This window comes from Vicia villosa, linkage group LG1, assembly GCF_029867415.1.
Source record: "Vicia villosa cultivar HV-30 ecotype Madison, WI linkage group LG1, Vvil1.0, whole genome shotgun sequence".
Taxonomy (NCBI): Eukaryota; Viridiplantae; Streptophyta; class Magnoliopsida; order Fabales; family Fabaceae; genus Vicia; species Vicia villosa.
In genome coordinates, this window is record NC_081180.1 from 73539290 (window position 1) to 73555558 (window position 16269).

Here is a 16269-nt window from a genome sequence, read left to right on the forward strand (position 1 = left end):
TGGTTTGCGGTTTTCTATTGAGTTGGTTTGGTTTTGATCACCCCTAATTAGAGATTCTCCAATTTAGTATTTAACTAACTCTAATATTTGTCTTATTTTATTTTTAAAGAAAGATATAATACACTACTTTCATCTTCTTTTTTTTTTTCTTTGACTCAACTACTACTTTTATGTTTAAATACAAACTCTTTTGAAGTTCTTATAAATATTTTTTATAAAATCATTTCAAAATACATTCATTATTTTTCTTTCAAATTATCATAAATACTCTTATTCAAATATTCTTATTTTCAAAAAGAAAATTATAACTAATTTAAAATAAACTACTACTAATTTTATTATATTTATATTTTAATAAAATTATATAAATTGTCAACGAATTAATATCATATCTAATATTTTAAATTTCTTTTATTATTTTCTCAAAGATTCTAGACGAATGAGTATTAAAAAAAAAAATTCCCCAAAAAAATTTAAAAAAGTTCAATTATTATTGATAGTACATAATATAAACAGTTAGGAAGAATCAAATAGACAAAAAGCCAACTGTGCTGGTATCTGTCCCATTCTCCCACACACTAAGTAGCCATATCAAGTTGCATCTTCTAGTAAAAAGGGCAAATTAGTAAAACAAAAACAAACTCAAAACCACAACAAAACCAGAAATCATCATTATCAATATCAACGACGCACACAAACCACACCGAATCAAATTCAACGATCCATCATCCACTCTCATTTTTTTCACCTCTTCATTTTCACTCTCACACTTTTCTCTTCCTCTCTTACCTTCAATTTCATCATCATCATCTTCATTTTTTCTTGATTAACCAGATTCCGATTCATTCTAATTTTCCTTCTCAACAATAATAACTATGAATTTCATTGACCGATTCAATTCCATTGACTTTCCCCATGAATCTTACCCTGTTTACGAAGATTTCTACTTCCTCCCTCTCTTCGCTCTCTTCTTCCCTTCCATTCGCTTCCTTCTCGACAGATTCATCTTCGAGGTACTCGCTTAATCCCTAATTATCTATTATCAATTTATCATCCTCAGGTATTTTTTTTTTATTTACTATATTTATAAATATATTCCTCATAGTTTCTGACACGTTTTTTTTTTCTTTTTTATTTACTTTTTTCGCTTTATTCACCTGATTCTGAGTTATCTGAGTTATGTGCTTGTGATTTTGCTGTAAAATGAGAGAGTGGTGTACGAAATTGAGGTGAATTTAATTTATTTTTTTTGAAAAGTTTTGGGCATTTATGATACCTTTTTCTATCATTTAAAGGGTTGTTATTATAGCTGCATCACTTTTTTATGTATCTATCTATCTATGTATATACACATTTGAGTACTATGGGAACCTCTTTAATGTCACTGTACCTACCTTCTGCATTTACACACTTTTGCCTCTGATTTTTTTTTTTATAATGTAGGAGGTTTTTACTATTTTGTAGCTTCAAATTTTAAATGCTATGGATTATTATTATCTGGGAGAGGTTCATTATTTTTCATTTAAGTCTTCTGGGTAATAAAATAAAGTCATATTTATTATGATTTCAATTTTGGAGTGTTGGTTTGCTTTGTTATTGAACTTTTATGATGCCAAAATTACCCTTTCTTGGGTATTGTCAACCTGAAAAGAATGAAATTTTTGCAGAAAGTGGCAAGAAGATTGATATTTGGAAAGGGGAACAAAATGTTGGATTACCAGACAGATGATAGAAGAAAGAGGATTAATAAATTTAAGGAATCTGCGTGGAAATGTATTTATTATCTCTCGGCTGAGATTCTTGCGCTGTATGTGACTTATGATGAGCCTTGGTTTACGAATACGAGATATTTTTGGGTAGGGCCTGAGAATCAGGTTTGGCCGGATCAAAAGATTAAGTAAGCTTGTTTCTTTACATGTCTAATTAATGTGGCGATTCAGCTGCAATGCTAATCTATAATTTGTTATCGTTTTTCCTTTTAAGCTTACTGATAGAGTAGTGACCTTCTAACATTTCAGGTTGAAATTGAAGGCAGTCTATATGTATACTGCTGGATTTTATTCATACTCCATTTTTGCTTTAATATTTTGGGAAACAAGGCGGTCTGACTTTGGGGTTTCCATGAGTCATCATGTTGCTACTTTCATGCTCATTGTGCTGTCTTACATTTGTAGGTATGTTTTTCATTGACTTCAGTATGTCTTGTCATCCAAGTTTTTCTGACAAATTTGACTTTTTGGCAATAGTCATTTGTAATTGTTTGATTTGTCTGGATTTACTTTATTTCAAGCTCCTTATCAAAAGAGTTGAATGTGCAAATAGTCTCACGTGTTTCAGTTGATTAATATGCTTTTTCACACTGACCTTATAGGTTATGAGTTATATAATACAATGAATTTTACCAACAAAAGGTCAAAGTAAAACACAATTAAAAAAAAAAACTGATCAACAGAGACACACATACACTTTAGAGAGTCTGAGAACTCAGTATCCGCTGAGTAGTTCTACTTCTATTTAATTTGAATATATTTTGCTTTGATAGTTTTCTATTACAGAATTCTGTTTCTTTTCTATGTTTAATACATTCAGGTTTGCTCGTGTTGGATCAGTTGTTTTAGCAATTCATGATGCTAGTGATGTGTTTCTTGAGATAGGGAAAATGTCCAAATACAGTGGTGCTGAAGCAACGGCTAGTACTGCATTTATTCTTTTTGTTTTATCTTGGGTCATATTGCGCCTCATTTACTACCCATTCTGGATTCTTTGGAGTACAAGGTTAGTATTAGTTCATTTCCCAATTTACATTTTTTTTCCTTCTTCTGCTTTCTATTACAGTTTCTGGTCCTCACCTAGTTATCATATGGATTCTCTTCGTCAATAAATACATGTCCTTCCTAAATATACTTAATGAGAGTAAAAAGGATTACTGTTATACATTCTGAAAGGATGACGACCCCTGTTTCTCTTCAGATTCAAGTTGTCATCTGTTGAAAAGATTTACATATTGGTTATCTTTTACTGTATATTAGTGTCTTTATCACAAATCAAATGCTCGGAGAACCTTATTACTATTAGTGGTTTATATTATGTATTGGGGTACAACAATGGTTCAGTGTGTGGTAGTTTTGTAGAGCAGTTACAGTATTCATTGATGTCAAATTATGCATGCTTTATTATGAACAAAAATAGATTCTTGGTGAAAACTCAATTATGGATGGCGGAAAATAACGAATTTGTTCAATTCCGCTATGCAATAGTGTTAATGTCACTATCTTACAATATTTTATGCTACCTAGCATTTCGTGGAATAATAGCAGTTTGTCCAAACACCGCTGCACTATACCACTATGGTGCTGCTATAGCGTCTACTTAACGACATTGTATAAACTTTAATCAATAGTGTAGTAAGTACCAGAAAGAAAATAGTTTATGTTAAGGAAAACTTTGAAGCCGTTTTATTGGTATGGTTAGTTTCACTATAGGTTCTTATCAATTCTTGACATTCTCCCCCTGACCTTGTTTCACTTAAGAAGTATTGTTGTATACCATTGATTTGTATGACATGTGTACGTCCCATGGAGGTTCTCATTTGAACTGTTTAAGAGTTTGGAAAAATCTACTGGAGTAAATAGTAATATGAATATGCTACTCGAGAATGGATTCTCTCATGTTGACCATATTTGCTTTTAAGCTAATTGTTATTGTACTAAGCCCTTTTAGGTTTATTAGAATCCTTCTTATTCTAAAAAAAAAAACATGTCAATCAATCCATTCATGCTCTCCTTTTTATACTGTCTATAATTAATTGTTCTTGTTAATCGTTACAAAACATGTTAGTGTTTGACCTGTGAAAAATCAAAGGATAAAAGCATACAGGACTGTGGTTACTAGTTTTCAATGTTTTACTTACTTTGATTTATCAAGTGCCTTGTCAATCAATCCATTCATGCTCTCCTTTTTATACTGTCCATTATTAATTGTTCTTGTTAATCATTACAAGACATGTTCATGTTTGGCCTGTGAAAAATCAAGGGTAAAGACATATAGGACTGTGGTTAATAGTTTTCAATCTTTTACTTACTTTTAATAGAACTCATCTGAAATCATATGGAAACTTTTGTTGAGGTAATGTTAGATGTCTTGTCTAAGCAGAATTATAAAATAAAATTTGTCCTCGCATGAATGTTTCTAGATAAGTCCTGAATCTTATTTTAAGCACAATAAAAAAACCTGTATTCGTTAATCATAATTTTAACAATTCGATATAAGTAGTAATACTAAATCTGTATATCATATGATATATCATTGTCGATTCAAGTGTTTTACTTTCTTCTCTTTTTTCCCAGCTATGAAGTTCTGCTCACCTTGGATAAGGAAAAGCACCAAGTGGATGGTCCAATATATTATTATATGTTCAATACTCTTCTATTCTGCTTGCTGGTTCTGCATATTTATTGGTGGGTGTTAATATATCGAATGCTTGTTAAACAAATCCAAGCAAGAGGAAAACTTAGTGAAGATGTTCGATCGGGTAAGCTGAATTTGTGCCTGGCTTCCTAATTAAACTTTTGATGAAGTGAGAAAACTTCTGAAAATCATATACTGTATGCACAGTATTTTAGTCCATCCATCCCTAATTATAAGATCCACTTTCTGTATTTGTACTCTTAATATAAGACCCTCTTCAAACTTTCACTTACATTAATGACTTCTTTTAAAAATTAGGCCAATCAAATTTATAATTTGGGAAAGCAAATTTGTTTTATCCCTCCAATTATATCATTAATTGTAAGTAACATATTTTTTAGAAATTTATTGCTGCAATCACTTTTCTTAATACCCATGAAGTATTTCGGAGGTCTTATAAGGGATGTAAAGAATAAATAAATAGACAAAACAAAAGTAATGAAGCATCATAATTAGAAGCTATTTGTGTATTGCTTAACACAATTTCTTTAACTGTTTATGTGATCATAAAGTGCTACGTTCTTTTTATGCAGATTCAGAAGATGAACACGAAGATTGAGCATGGAAGCAAAATCATTATTTAAACTCAAGGCAAAGGTGATTTTAATATAGTGGCAAATTGTTTTTCACCCTAGACATAATGAATATTATCACTTTTCACATGGAAGAAAAATGTTGGCAGCACACTCTTTTTAGTACAACTTTTGTTATTATTGGGTAAAAATCATAGCATTCCTATCAATTAAGAAGTGAGACTCAAACTCCGTTTAAGAGTTTGGAGGAGAATGGAGAAGAGGATTTTGGTGAGAGAGTAAAAGGAAAGAGAAAATTTTATATTTATTTATTTTAGCACAAAAGTTGCTTGAAATCAATTATGTTTATAGGCCTTTTTCAAGGTCCTTAAGGGAAATAAATGCGGTTTGGTTTTATTTCTTGCAGATGACTTGGTTAGCTCCAAAAGTTTATGTGCCTTTGCCCACAATGTTAACCATTTTCAAATGTTCATTCAAATTGGAGGGAATTGTATTTATGCCGATTCAAGAGTAGACTACGGAGCTGATTTAAAGGGAAGCGGATTGAGAGAATTTTCAATCTTCTAAATTATTGGGCTATGCAGCACAACCAGAAGTTCAGTTCTGCTGCATGCCATTTTGCTATAATGGATTTGTCCCTCAATATTCATTCAAAATTTACAGTTAGAATTTTGAAGGACTGTGACCATTAATGTATACTATTTCTTGCACTAACTGTATCCTTGGCTTCCATATAATTGGAAAACGAAATTGTTGTCCTTGATTTGCACATTTCAGGTGTCTTTTAAAACTTAATGTTGATTTTAGGATTTTACTCTAATTTATTAAAAAAATGGAAATATCTATCGACGTATAACTTATGTGAACACTTTATCATTCATATAATATTCAATTATTGCACTCGAATCGGTTGGAACCTGGATTGCCAGCTGCCCAACAGGAGTCCAGTTTGGTTTAGTGGGTGTGATGAGAGAAAAATAAAAAGTTAAGTGAAGAGATGGGAGAGTCCAGTTTGGTTTTGTATGTGATGAGAGAAAAATTAAAAGAGAATTTCTTTATTAACCCCATATGGGGATATGGGTGACTCTCAGCGAAATTTCTAAGTTATCTCTGTTTCGGAGATGTATCTCCGAAGTATTTTTTTTTTAAAATTTTTCCAAACTTCGGAAGTGTACTTCCGAAAACACCAAATGAGGGGTGTTTCCCGAAAACACCTTTTTCACATTTTTAGGGATTTTTGGAAATGCACTTCTGAATTATGCAAAAATTGTGTTTTTTTTAATGTTTTTCTTAACAGTCCCGTATTTTTAATTAAACGAAAACGCCGAATAAAGTAAATGACATATCAACATAAAATACTAATATAATAAATACAATCCGAATAATATATACAAGCCGAATAAAATAGTAATAGTGTGCGAAATACAAGCCGAATACAAGAAAAATAATCTGGAACCCCTACTGTGTATGCTAACCCTCTCTCCCTGGGACCTCCTCTGCCTCCTATATGTCGCCGCACTGCCCGCATCACCGACCATCCTCTCCACCACGGCGACTGCCTTTGGACCGCCCTGATCAATGATACCTCGCTCCAACGCGTCCCGTCCAAGCATCTCTATCCACTGGCATATCGGCAGGAGATCAATGGCATGGTCATCCTCGGCCTGCTGGTTCTCCAAGAGCTACTCGTATGCTGGCCTAGGAGCGCCGGGAGCGTCGGCTGTCATCAGAGGATGTGACACCCGATAGAATCATGTGACGTACCCCTCTACACAATGTCTGTCCTGGGTGGCCTGCATGCGACGATACTCCTCCGGGACCACATGACGCTCCCAGTCCGCAAATATGGCAGTGAGCTCCACTCGGGTAACTGTATCGGGAGCAGCCTCAAACGGCGACCTCAGTATCATCTGCACATGTCCAAACTGTCGCATGCACCGCTCAGGGAGATACCTCACCATGGTGTTGGTCCCGCATGCCAACCAGCCAGATTATAACACGATGCGGTCAAAGGCGACAATAGCAGTGTAGTCACTGAATGACCTCCAACGAATGTCATCGTGAGCTGTGCGGTCGAGGTACCCACGATATGGTCCCACTGCATTGTTCCCCCTTTGGAAAACGTATCGGACGGCCCTGGGCATGGGGTCCTCGTACGCAGGAAGAATGGCGAAGCCGTGGATGCGGGGGAAGTAGGAGATGATCCAGCCCTGGAACACAAACACGATAATGTATTAAAAATAAATACGAACCATAAATAAATGTGAAAAAATTAAAATGAAACGTACCGTCAGGAGTGTGGCGGGTCTGGTCAACTGCCTGGTCCTCTAGTTGGAGGCCTCATTCAGCTTCTGGTATTGGTATATCAGAATAGCTGACCCCCAGTTCCACTGGTGAATGGTAGTCAAGTCCACGAAGTAGCGGAGGTAGGTCACGTCGACGTATCTTGCACTCTTGTCCACAAAGAGTGCAGTGCCTACCAAAAACATGAACCAGCACCGGAGAACGCAAGCACGGTGATACTCCATAAATAGGGCGTTACCTGTCTCCTCGGATTCGGCCGCCGCCACCAAGTGGTGCTCATAATAATCGCTCAATGTCGGGAACCGGATATGAGGTCCATTTGTTGTCCGACACTCAAAATCAGCCATATCTGGGTCCATATCCAGATAGATCGTCATCCAGTCGATCGCGTCGACCCTCTGGACCAGGGAATGGTTCAGCAGCATCCCCCTAATCGGCAAGTAGAGAAGACAGTGCACATCGTGCAAGGTGATCGTCATCTCCCCAACCGGTAAGTGGAAAGACGATGTCTCCCTATGCCACCGCTCCACAAAGGCCCCCTGCATACCGTGGCTGATAGTGGTATACCCGGTCATGCACAACCCACCAAGTCCGGAAGCAGTCACCGCATCATTAAACCACTGCGCCTCTGGTTTAAAGAGACCAAAAATCTTCCGCGCGTGGTTCACCATTTTTAAAGTCGGCCTTTCCTGTTACAACAAAAACAAAAACAAAAAACATTGTTAATTAGACCGTTAAGAAAATGTGGAATAAAAAGCTAAATAAATAACGGTTAAATAATAAAGTCGGATAAATTTTAAAAAATATCTCTCCCTCCCAGACACGTCGAGCAACGTGCTCGTGGTAGGAAATCAGCACGGTCGTGTCCCTAGGCCCTTCCGGGTAGCCCTCCTCGTCCTCCTCCTCCTCCCCGTGTGGAGGATCAACATCAGGTATCTCCTCATCCGCCTCCTGGTATCTCACCTCCTCCTCCTCCCGTACCTCATTGTGACGGGAAGAAGATATCTGAGCCAGCCGACTCCTCGATCCAGACGAGGAACCAGGCTCATCTGTATGTACGAATGCTCGTACTCCACCCCGTTCCCGCGTTGATGCAAGCTGCGCCGCACGCTCGCGTCTAGCCGACGCTGTCTGTGTCTCTCTCCCCTGTCTGATACGTGCTGGGTTGCCTGCCATATTCCTGAAACAATTGAAATCCATAAGAATGCGAAACAATTAAAAAACACTTTTGGACACTTTTCAGAAGTTCATTTTCGAAACTGGTCAGGGAGGTGTTTTCGGAAATGAACTTCCGAAACACCCCTGCGAACACCATTTCTGCAGGTTTCGTGGCAGACCTCAAAACACACTTCAAAATCAGTTTTTAGGCTTCTAAACAACCCTAAAGACTACTAACAACCTACCCCTATATCATTTTTCTAATTTCTAACAACCCTAACATGCATTTCAATCATAGATCTAAAGCTTCATAAACTTACAAATTGAAGGTGATTGAGATGCTTTTGAATGTAGTAGAACAAGTAGATGGAGCCTTTAATTTAGTCTTAGAAGTTGGTTTGCCGAAAATCTGAGAGAGGTTGAGTTTGAAATTTGTTTAGGGGAAATGATTTGGGGGGAGGGGCTGTTTTGTTTAAACTGCAAAACGCGCAATATTTCGGAAATGCACTTCTGAAAAGGTGTTTTCGGAAATGCATTTCCGAAATAAGAAAAAATTTGAAAAAAAGGTGTTTTCGAAGATGCATCTCCGAAAACACCTTTTTTTTTGTACTTCGAAAATGCATTTCCGAAGTAAAGAGGCAGTTGCGGAATTTCGCTGGAGGTCACCAAGAAGATAGGGAGGTGGATAAAGAAATCCTCAATTAAAATTGAAGTGAAGAGATGAGAGAGATGAAACTGATGAGAAAGACAAAAACATAAAAAAGCATGAGGGGCGGGTGCATGGACTAACGCTGCAGGAGATCCATATCTTGCATTCACACGTTTGTCATTGTTTATCGTTGGTAATTTCAGTCACTTATTTTGAGAATTTCTTGATAGACCCTCTTATGGGGAGAACCCCCGCTGAAAATCCTAAAATACTCCTATATTTCAGAAATGTATCTCTGAAAAAAATTTATTCTGTAAAAAAGTTGATTTCGGAAGTGCACTTTCGAAAACACTTTATTTTTAGGAAAAAATGTGTTTTCGGGTATGCATTTTCAAAAACACTCTTTTTCCATAAAAAAAAAAGGTGACTTCGGAGATGCACTTTCGAATTCACCCCCTTGAAATATTTCGAAAGTACACTTCCGAAATATTTGGAATATTTGGAATATTATTTGGAATATAATATAATATATATAGTAACATTTAATTGATCGATTAATTTACCAATGACATATTTGAAATATTAATATTATTTTATTTTACGAGATGTATTTTTGGTTTTCGGTCGAATGTACGATTTATTACCTTTATTTTATTTAGTTTGTATTTTAATTTGTGTGTTAATATATATAGTAGCATTTAATTGATCGATTAATTTACCAATGACATATTTGGATCAATTAAATGCTACTATATATATTAACACACAAATTAAAATACAAACTAAATAAAATAAAGGTGATAAATCGTACATCCAACCAAAAACCAAAAATACATCTCGTAAAATAAAAGAATATTAATATTTCTAATATGTGATTGGTAAATTAATCATCAATTAAATGTTACTATATATATTATATTATAAAATAATTAATATTCCTTTTACTTTATTATATTAAATAGATATTTTGATTAAAATAATATATATTTAAATTATATAATTTTAATTAATATAATTAATTATACTATTAATACAATTGATGCACCTTGATTTTTGTTTTCTGTATCAGGCAATATTTCAGAAGTGTACTTCCGAAATATTCTAAGGGGGTGATTTCGAAAGTGCATCTCCGAAGTCACTTTTTTTTTATGGAAAAAAGAGTGTTTTCGAAAATGCATCTCCGAAAACACATTTTTTTTCCTAAAAATAAAGTGTTTTCAGAAGTGCACTTCCGAAATCAATCTTTTTTCAGGAAAAAAGTGATTTCGGAGATGCATTTCTGAAATTTAAAGGCATTTTCAATTTAGGGAATCCGCTCAGCCCGGCTGAAACGGATTCCCTGAATCGGTGGACGTTATCATCAGTGGGATTGAAACCGTCCACCCTAGTCAACGGTAATCGTCATCCACATATGAAAGGGCCCCGTCGTTACGGGAGTTACAACCCCTTAATGACTGGGCGGTAAAGGTTACTATAGTTCGTTAATTATGGAGGGAATCCAAGGTTCCTCCATTACTGCTCTAGTAGCTATAAATAAGGCTCCCAGCCGAGGGATAAGCAAGAGGCATTCTATCTTGAGCTTGTACCACTTGCACGACTCAAATCCCTAAAGAAAATACTTACAAACTCCTGTGTGACTTCGCCGGAATCTTCTTTCGGGGAATAATCTAAAGTGTTCTGCAGGAACAATAACCAACCAAAATTTTATACTACGTAAACTCTAATTTTTCCATCATTCGATGAGAATACGTAGGCACAAGGTTGCAAAACCAAGGCAAGTCCCCTAACCTAAAACTCACCTTTTCCCACTTTACCTTTTTTTTAAATATTTAGAAATAACCAATTAGAGCAAGATCATTTCCTTAAGCACACAATTTAACCCTAGAGCATAGGAGGTAATCGTTGAGTACAACAGAAGTGAGGGGTGCCTAACACCTTCCACTCACTTAACCGACTCTAGAACTCATAATCGGTCGCGATAACCGTCTTGTCCATTCCTTTAGTGTTTTATCATTATTTCCGCATTTCTTAAGAATAAATTGAATACGCTGGTAAATCTGTAATTTTTCCCGCTGCGACAGCTGACGACTCTGCTAGGGATTAATCCCTAAAGAGAGTCAAACATACCTTTTAGTTGTAGGATTGTTTGTTTTATGTGTTTGTTTTTTTTTCTTAATCTCTTATTGTTATTTTTGCTTTCATTTTATATTCTAGTAGTTTTGTTAATATTATATTAGGATTGTTTTTTTTAAACTCTAAACCCGAGCTCGAGAAGAAACCTAAGAAAATAAGGTGTTGTCTAGTATTGGCCAATGGGATTTGCATCCCTATGAGTTTTTTACAAACAACTCCGCTCATAATGGTTCAGTTCAAAGCCTTTGTCATAAGTTTTCTAGCCCATCTTTAGGAAAAACTGTGTACGTGGTCAATGACTATGAGGATCTCACTAAGAACCTGAATGTTGAGACTTTGCAGGACCTACAAGATGAATATCTTATTAGGTCTATGCGAAGGCTCCAACTAAGGGAGGCCCTTTGAGATTTTATTATGAATTGGCCAGCCAAATCTAATGAATAGATCTCATTTGTGGCCTATGACCTCGGGTGTTTATTCTAAATACCCACAAAAAAAAACCTAAAGCCATCCTTGTGAGGGGCCAGGTAGAAAAAACTTAGGACTTTTGTAGGAGCCCTCCTATAGGTTGTTCTATTATCATCCTGTCCTTCATAACTTCATAGCATATCATGCATTTGCGTTAAAAATAAATTATTTAGCATATAAATTTTATTTTCGGGGAATTTCAAAAAAACGTTTGCTGTGAGCACTTCTAAGAAATGCATTTAGACAAAAGACCAACCCTACAGATAAAGACATAACTACCTGACATGAAAAGCTTGAAGTTCTTTAGCAATGAACTGCCCAACACCACTCAAAGGAACTTATTTCTCCGATATGGGAAGATCCTTGATCTTTTGAAAGTACTAGTGTAAGTAGATGCTATCACTGCCCTTGCTCAGTTCTATGATCCTCCATTAAGGTGCTTTACCTTCCAAGATTTTCATCTAGCTCAAACTTTAGAAGAATTTGGACGAATCTTGGACTCCCCTAAAAAGAAGAAAGGACCTTGCATAGATTGGACAAGTCATAAAATTAAGGCTTTGGCCAAGACCTTGAAGATACAATGTTTGATTTAAAGCTTCATTATAAAGTAGATGGAAATATTCAAGGCCTTAAAAGAGCATACTTAGTAAGAAAAGCTCAAAATATTTCAAATGTCAAGGATTGGGAACCATTTGGAGACATTTTGGCCCTACTTATTTTTGGTTTGGCCCTTTTTCGGGAAGGTTAAACATGACTATACCACCATCCTAATCTTAAGTGCACTTAAGTCCGGGTAGAGGATGTCAATTATTTAATTAATTATTTTTATGGTGCGTTTACGAATTATTTGATAAAATTAAGAGTTATTTAAGATTATGTTATTTTGTTAGAAGTTAATTAATTGTTAATAATAATATAATGAGAATATGAACATTTGGGTCTATTATGGTTTTAGTAGTAGTATTAGTGGGAGTGTGAGGTTAAGCCCATTAGTAGAATTGGAAATTGGTGAGAATAATAAAATAAGAGAAATTAGGAAAAAGATGGGAATCTTGGAAGAACGTAGAAACAAAAAAGAGAAGAGGGCTAGGGCAATTCCGTTGGAAGTTTAGAGCAACCTTCAATCCAAGGTAAGGGTGGGGTTCTTACACTATAAGGGTTTGTATGATGATGGGTATGGTAGAGTTTAGGTTCCAAAATTTTATATCCATGTTTGTTTGAATAATTGAGTTTTTGATATGTTTACGAGGTTATGATTGATGTGTGATTTTCTGTGAAATTGGTGGAATTGGTGTATGAATATGAACAATTACATGATGTCGGTGTGAGACTTGAAAAACTGTGTATTATAACGTTTTTCTTGTATGTAAAAGATGGGTTTTGGGGGTTTTGAGGGGCAAAAATCGTAGTAGAAAAATTGTAGAATTTTGGCTTTACAACAATGAAGTAATTAGTTACATGGTTTGAGGTAACCGGTTACCTCACGGAAAAATTGGCCTCTGGAACTCCAAGTAACCAGTTACTTGGTCTGAGGTAACTGATTACCTGGGACGGATTTTGGGTAACCTGGACACGGTTACAGTAGAGTAACCGATTACCAGACTTGAAGTAACCGGTTACCCTGTAGCTGACAACACTTTTCCAAACTTTGAAACTTCGTAACTTTTGACTCGGGTGTCCGTTTGACACGCCGTTTGAACTTCCCAAAAGCTTAAATTAATTTCTATCCAATGAAATTAAATTAAATATCTTTTGAAAATATTTCTGAAACTTGTGTTTTTCGATATTTCGTGATGATGCGAAGTATGAACGTTGTGGTATGATGATGTTACCAAAATGATGGAATTATAGATTGCAGATTATTACGATGATGATGATGTTGTTGATGCCACTAATTATTGGTGATTTAGATGGAGGTTATTCCTCGTTGATGTTGTTGCATTATGGAGTTGCATACATTGCATTTTTTACGATGGCCTGGATTGGCAAACACGTTGGCCTGGATTGGAAAAATTGCGAAGGAGGCTTATGCCTTGTTGATGCCTCTAATAATTGACAAGTTGCGAAGGGGGGCTTATGTCCTGTTGGTACCACATGCATTTGCAAAATGTCAATTGCATTGCATTTTCATAACGATGGTGTGATGATGATTTGGTTGTTTAACGATGCTAATGTGTTATGAAGTGGCGAATTATGCTTTAGCTATATCTCATATGTTTATTATCATGCATCTCTTTATATCATATGATATTTCACCCTTTCTGTTTGAATGTTACCCCTATGTTGGTAACGTGCAGGTAATCAAGAATGAAAGCTAAGTACCTTCGGTAGTTGAGCCGGTGTCGTTGCTCTAATACATAACACTCGGGGGGATGACCACTGATTGTTTTGCTGTTTATCTTGTTGTTGGATTTTTAAATTGTTTGTTGAAGTAATTTCACAGCTTGATGCTGATTATGTTGGATTAAGATGCTATGATGTTTTGAAGTTGAATTATGTTGAACTCTGCTACTTAATTAAAAGTTGTTTTGAAGACTAATTATGTCGTGTTCGGTTCGTCCAAGTTAATAATGTTATGTATCTATTTTAATTGCGGTTAATTGTCGATGTTTATGAAGAAAATATGACATCCTAGGTTTATGATTAATAATGTTGTACTATGATTTTATTATTATTCGACGGAGTAAATTGGGGTGTTATAGAGGACTTTTCCCTTATGACACAAATATCACCAAACACCCAAAACAAACAATATGCAATAGTATAAACATAGATAAAAAAATTAGGCTTAACCCGCTTAGGATGAGAATATTCCCCAGCAAAGTCGCCAAGTTGTCGCGGAGAAAAAATTAAGATTAAGTTATTGATTAACTTAACTTGCAAAGAAAGATTCGCCACAAAACTTTATTGTTTCTAAATGAAAGGGAAAATATCGATAAAACCGAACAAAAGAAAACACCTGGGTACGGGGGTTGGTTATACAAGGGGGAGGTATTAACACCGTTCACATCTATGGTACTCCATAAGAACCTCTTGAAATTATGTGTTTAGGCTAAAACAATATTGTTGCAAAAAGATTAAGGTGATGAGAAAAGTTTTCCCTTGCACGGACAACTTCATTGATTCTGCTGCCATCAGTGTGTTTTGTTCTGTAAAGGTTCATGAAAGAGACCCAGTTCCTGCTCTCCTTGCTGACGTATATAATACTCTCCATATGCGACTCAATAAAGGAAATGGATTAATGATCTATTTTATCCTATTGCTATACTTATGGATTGCTTCTCACCTATACAAAGATGTCCACATAATCAAGAGAATGACTAGTCATGATTTGTCTCAAAAGCTAAGGTCTCTCACTAAAAAATATATTTTGTGGTATTCCAGGAAGCTTAATATAGAAGAGATAACCTTCAGTTGTTGGAAATTTTCTAATGTCCCTCATATTGGATCTAGAGGATGCATTAAATACAATCACGTGTTATCTTTGAGGCAATTTTGGTATCCAATGTTGGAGAAACCCAATGATAAAGTTGTAAGAGAGTTTATGCTACATAATATGGGTGCCAATGATCCAAACTTTCTTTTACAAATTATCCATTCTTGGGATAAAGTACACAAGAAAGGAACGTAGCCAGGTAGAAAGAATGTTGTGGCCAAAGAATCTTACACTCAGTGGGTCAAAGAAAGGGTCCAACTCATCAAGCTTCCTTTCACTCTTGATCCTCTGTACTAACCATATTCACCAAATCCAGTTCCTATTTCCATTGAAGAAGTTGATGATATCAAGGCAACCGTTGATCAACTCATGAAAGAAAAAGAAGAGCTACAACAAAATCTCCATAAAGTCTCTTAAGAAAAAAACTACAAGTCGACCTTGGCCTGAAGGATAAGCAACTTCATGAAAATAAAGAAAAGAAATGAAATAATAAAGACACCAAAATCTTCTCATCTAACCTTGCCTTTACTATTTGTTGTCTTTATTCTCGTACTTCTCAATGCTCACAATAAATATAAAATTTGAAATTCTCTCTAAATTACGAAATAAAATTTGAATTTAGGTTCACAATACGAAGATGAAAATCCTGGGTATACTAATGTGCCAAGACAAGGGGCATACCCTAAACTCATTATTGAAGAGCCAAATGCGGTTGACAAATACAAAATTTTGGAGGAAAAGTTAAAGGCTGTAAAAGATTCATCTCAATTAAATAAAAATCTTAATTGAATACCATAACCTTATCCATCTTAGTTATTTATTGAATAAAACCTTCTTAGACTCTGTTTGGGAAGACATTCTTTGAACTTATAGTTTATAAGTTTAAATGACAATAAAAGACCTCTTTAGTAACCGTTTTTTCATCACGAGCTTATAGCTTATTTTCTATATGTTATTTCAAACATCGTTTTAATTTATAATTTATAGTTTATCATTTTTTTCCACTTTTATTCTTGTTATTTTAAGTAAAATCACTAGTGCCTTTATAATTTATTTAATTTTAAAATAAAATAATTATATATTAAATATTTTTATATCATTTTAATTTAGGATTAAATATG

General features: G+C 35.2%; 1 protein-coding gene across 2 annotated transcripts; it reads left to right on the forward strand.

The window, feature by feature from the left end:
* The first annotated feature begins 583 nt into the window (after positions 1-583).
* LOC131642050 (ASC1-like protein) lies at positions 584-5771 on the forward strand. Of its 2 annotated transcripts, none has more exons than XM_058912341.1 (7): positions 584-1013; positions 1668-1897; positions 2019-2174; positions 2590-2775; positions 4347-4531; positions 5001-5064; positions 5407-5771. In XM_058912341.1, the coding sequence occupies exons 1-6, from the start codon at positions 876-878 to the stop codon at positions 5024-5026; spliced, it is 921 nt and encodes a 306-aa protein (XP_058768324.1). In that variant the 5' UTR covers positions 584-875; the 3' UTR covers positions 5027-5064; positions 5407-5771. The 2 variants fall into 2 exon arrangements, with proteins under 2 accessions (XP_058768324.1, XP_058768329.1); XM_058912346.1 differs by lacking the exon at positions 584-1013 and adding an exon at positions 1042-1229.
* Positions 5772-16269: the final 10498 nt, after the last annotated feature.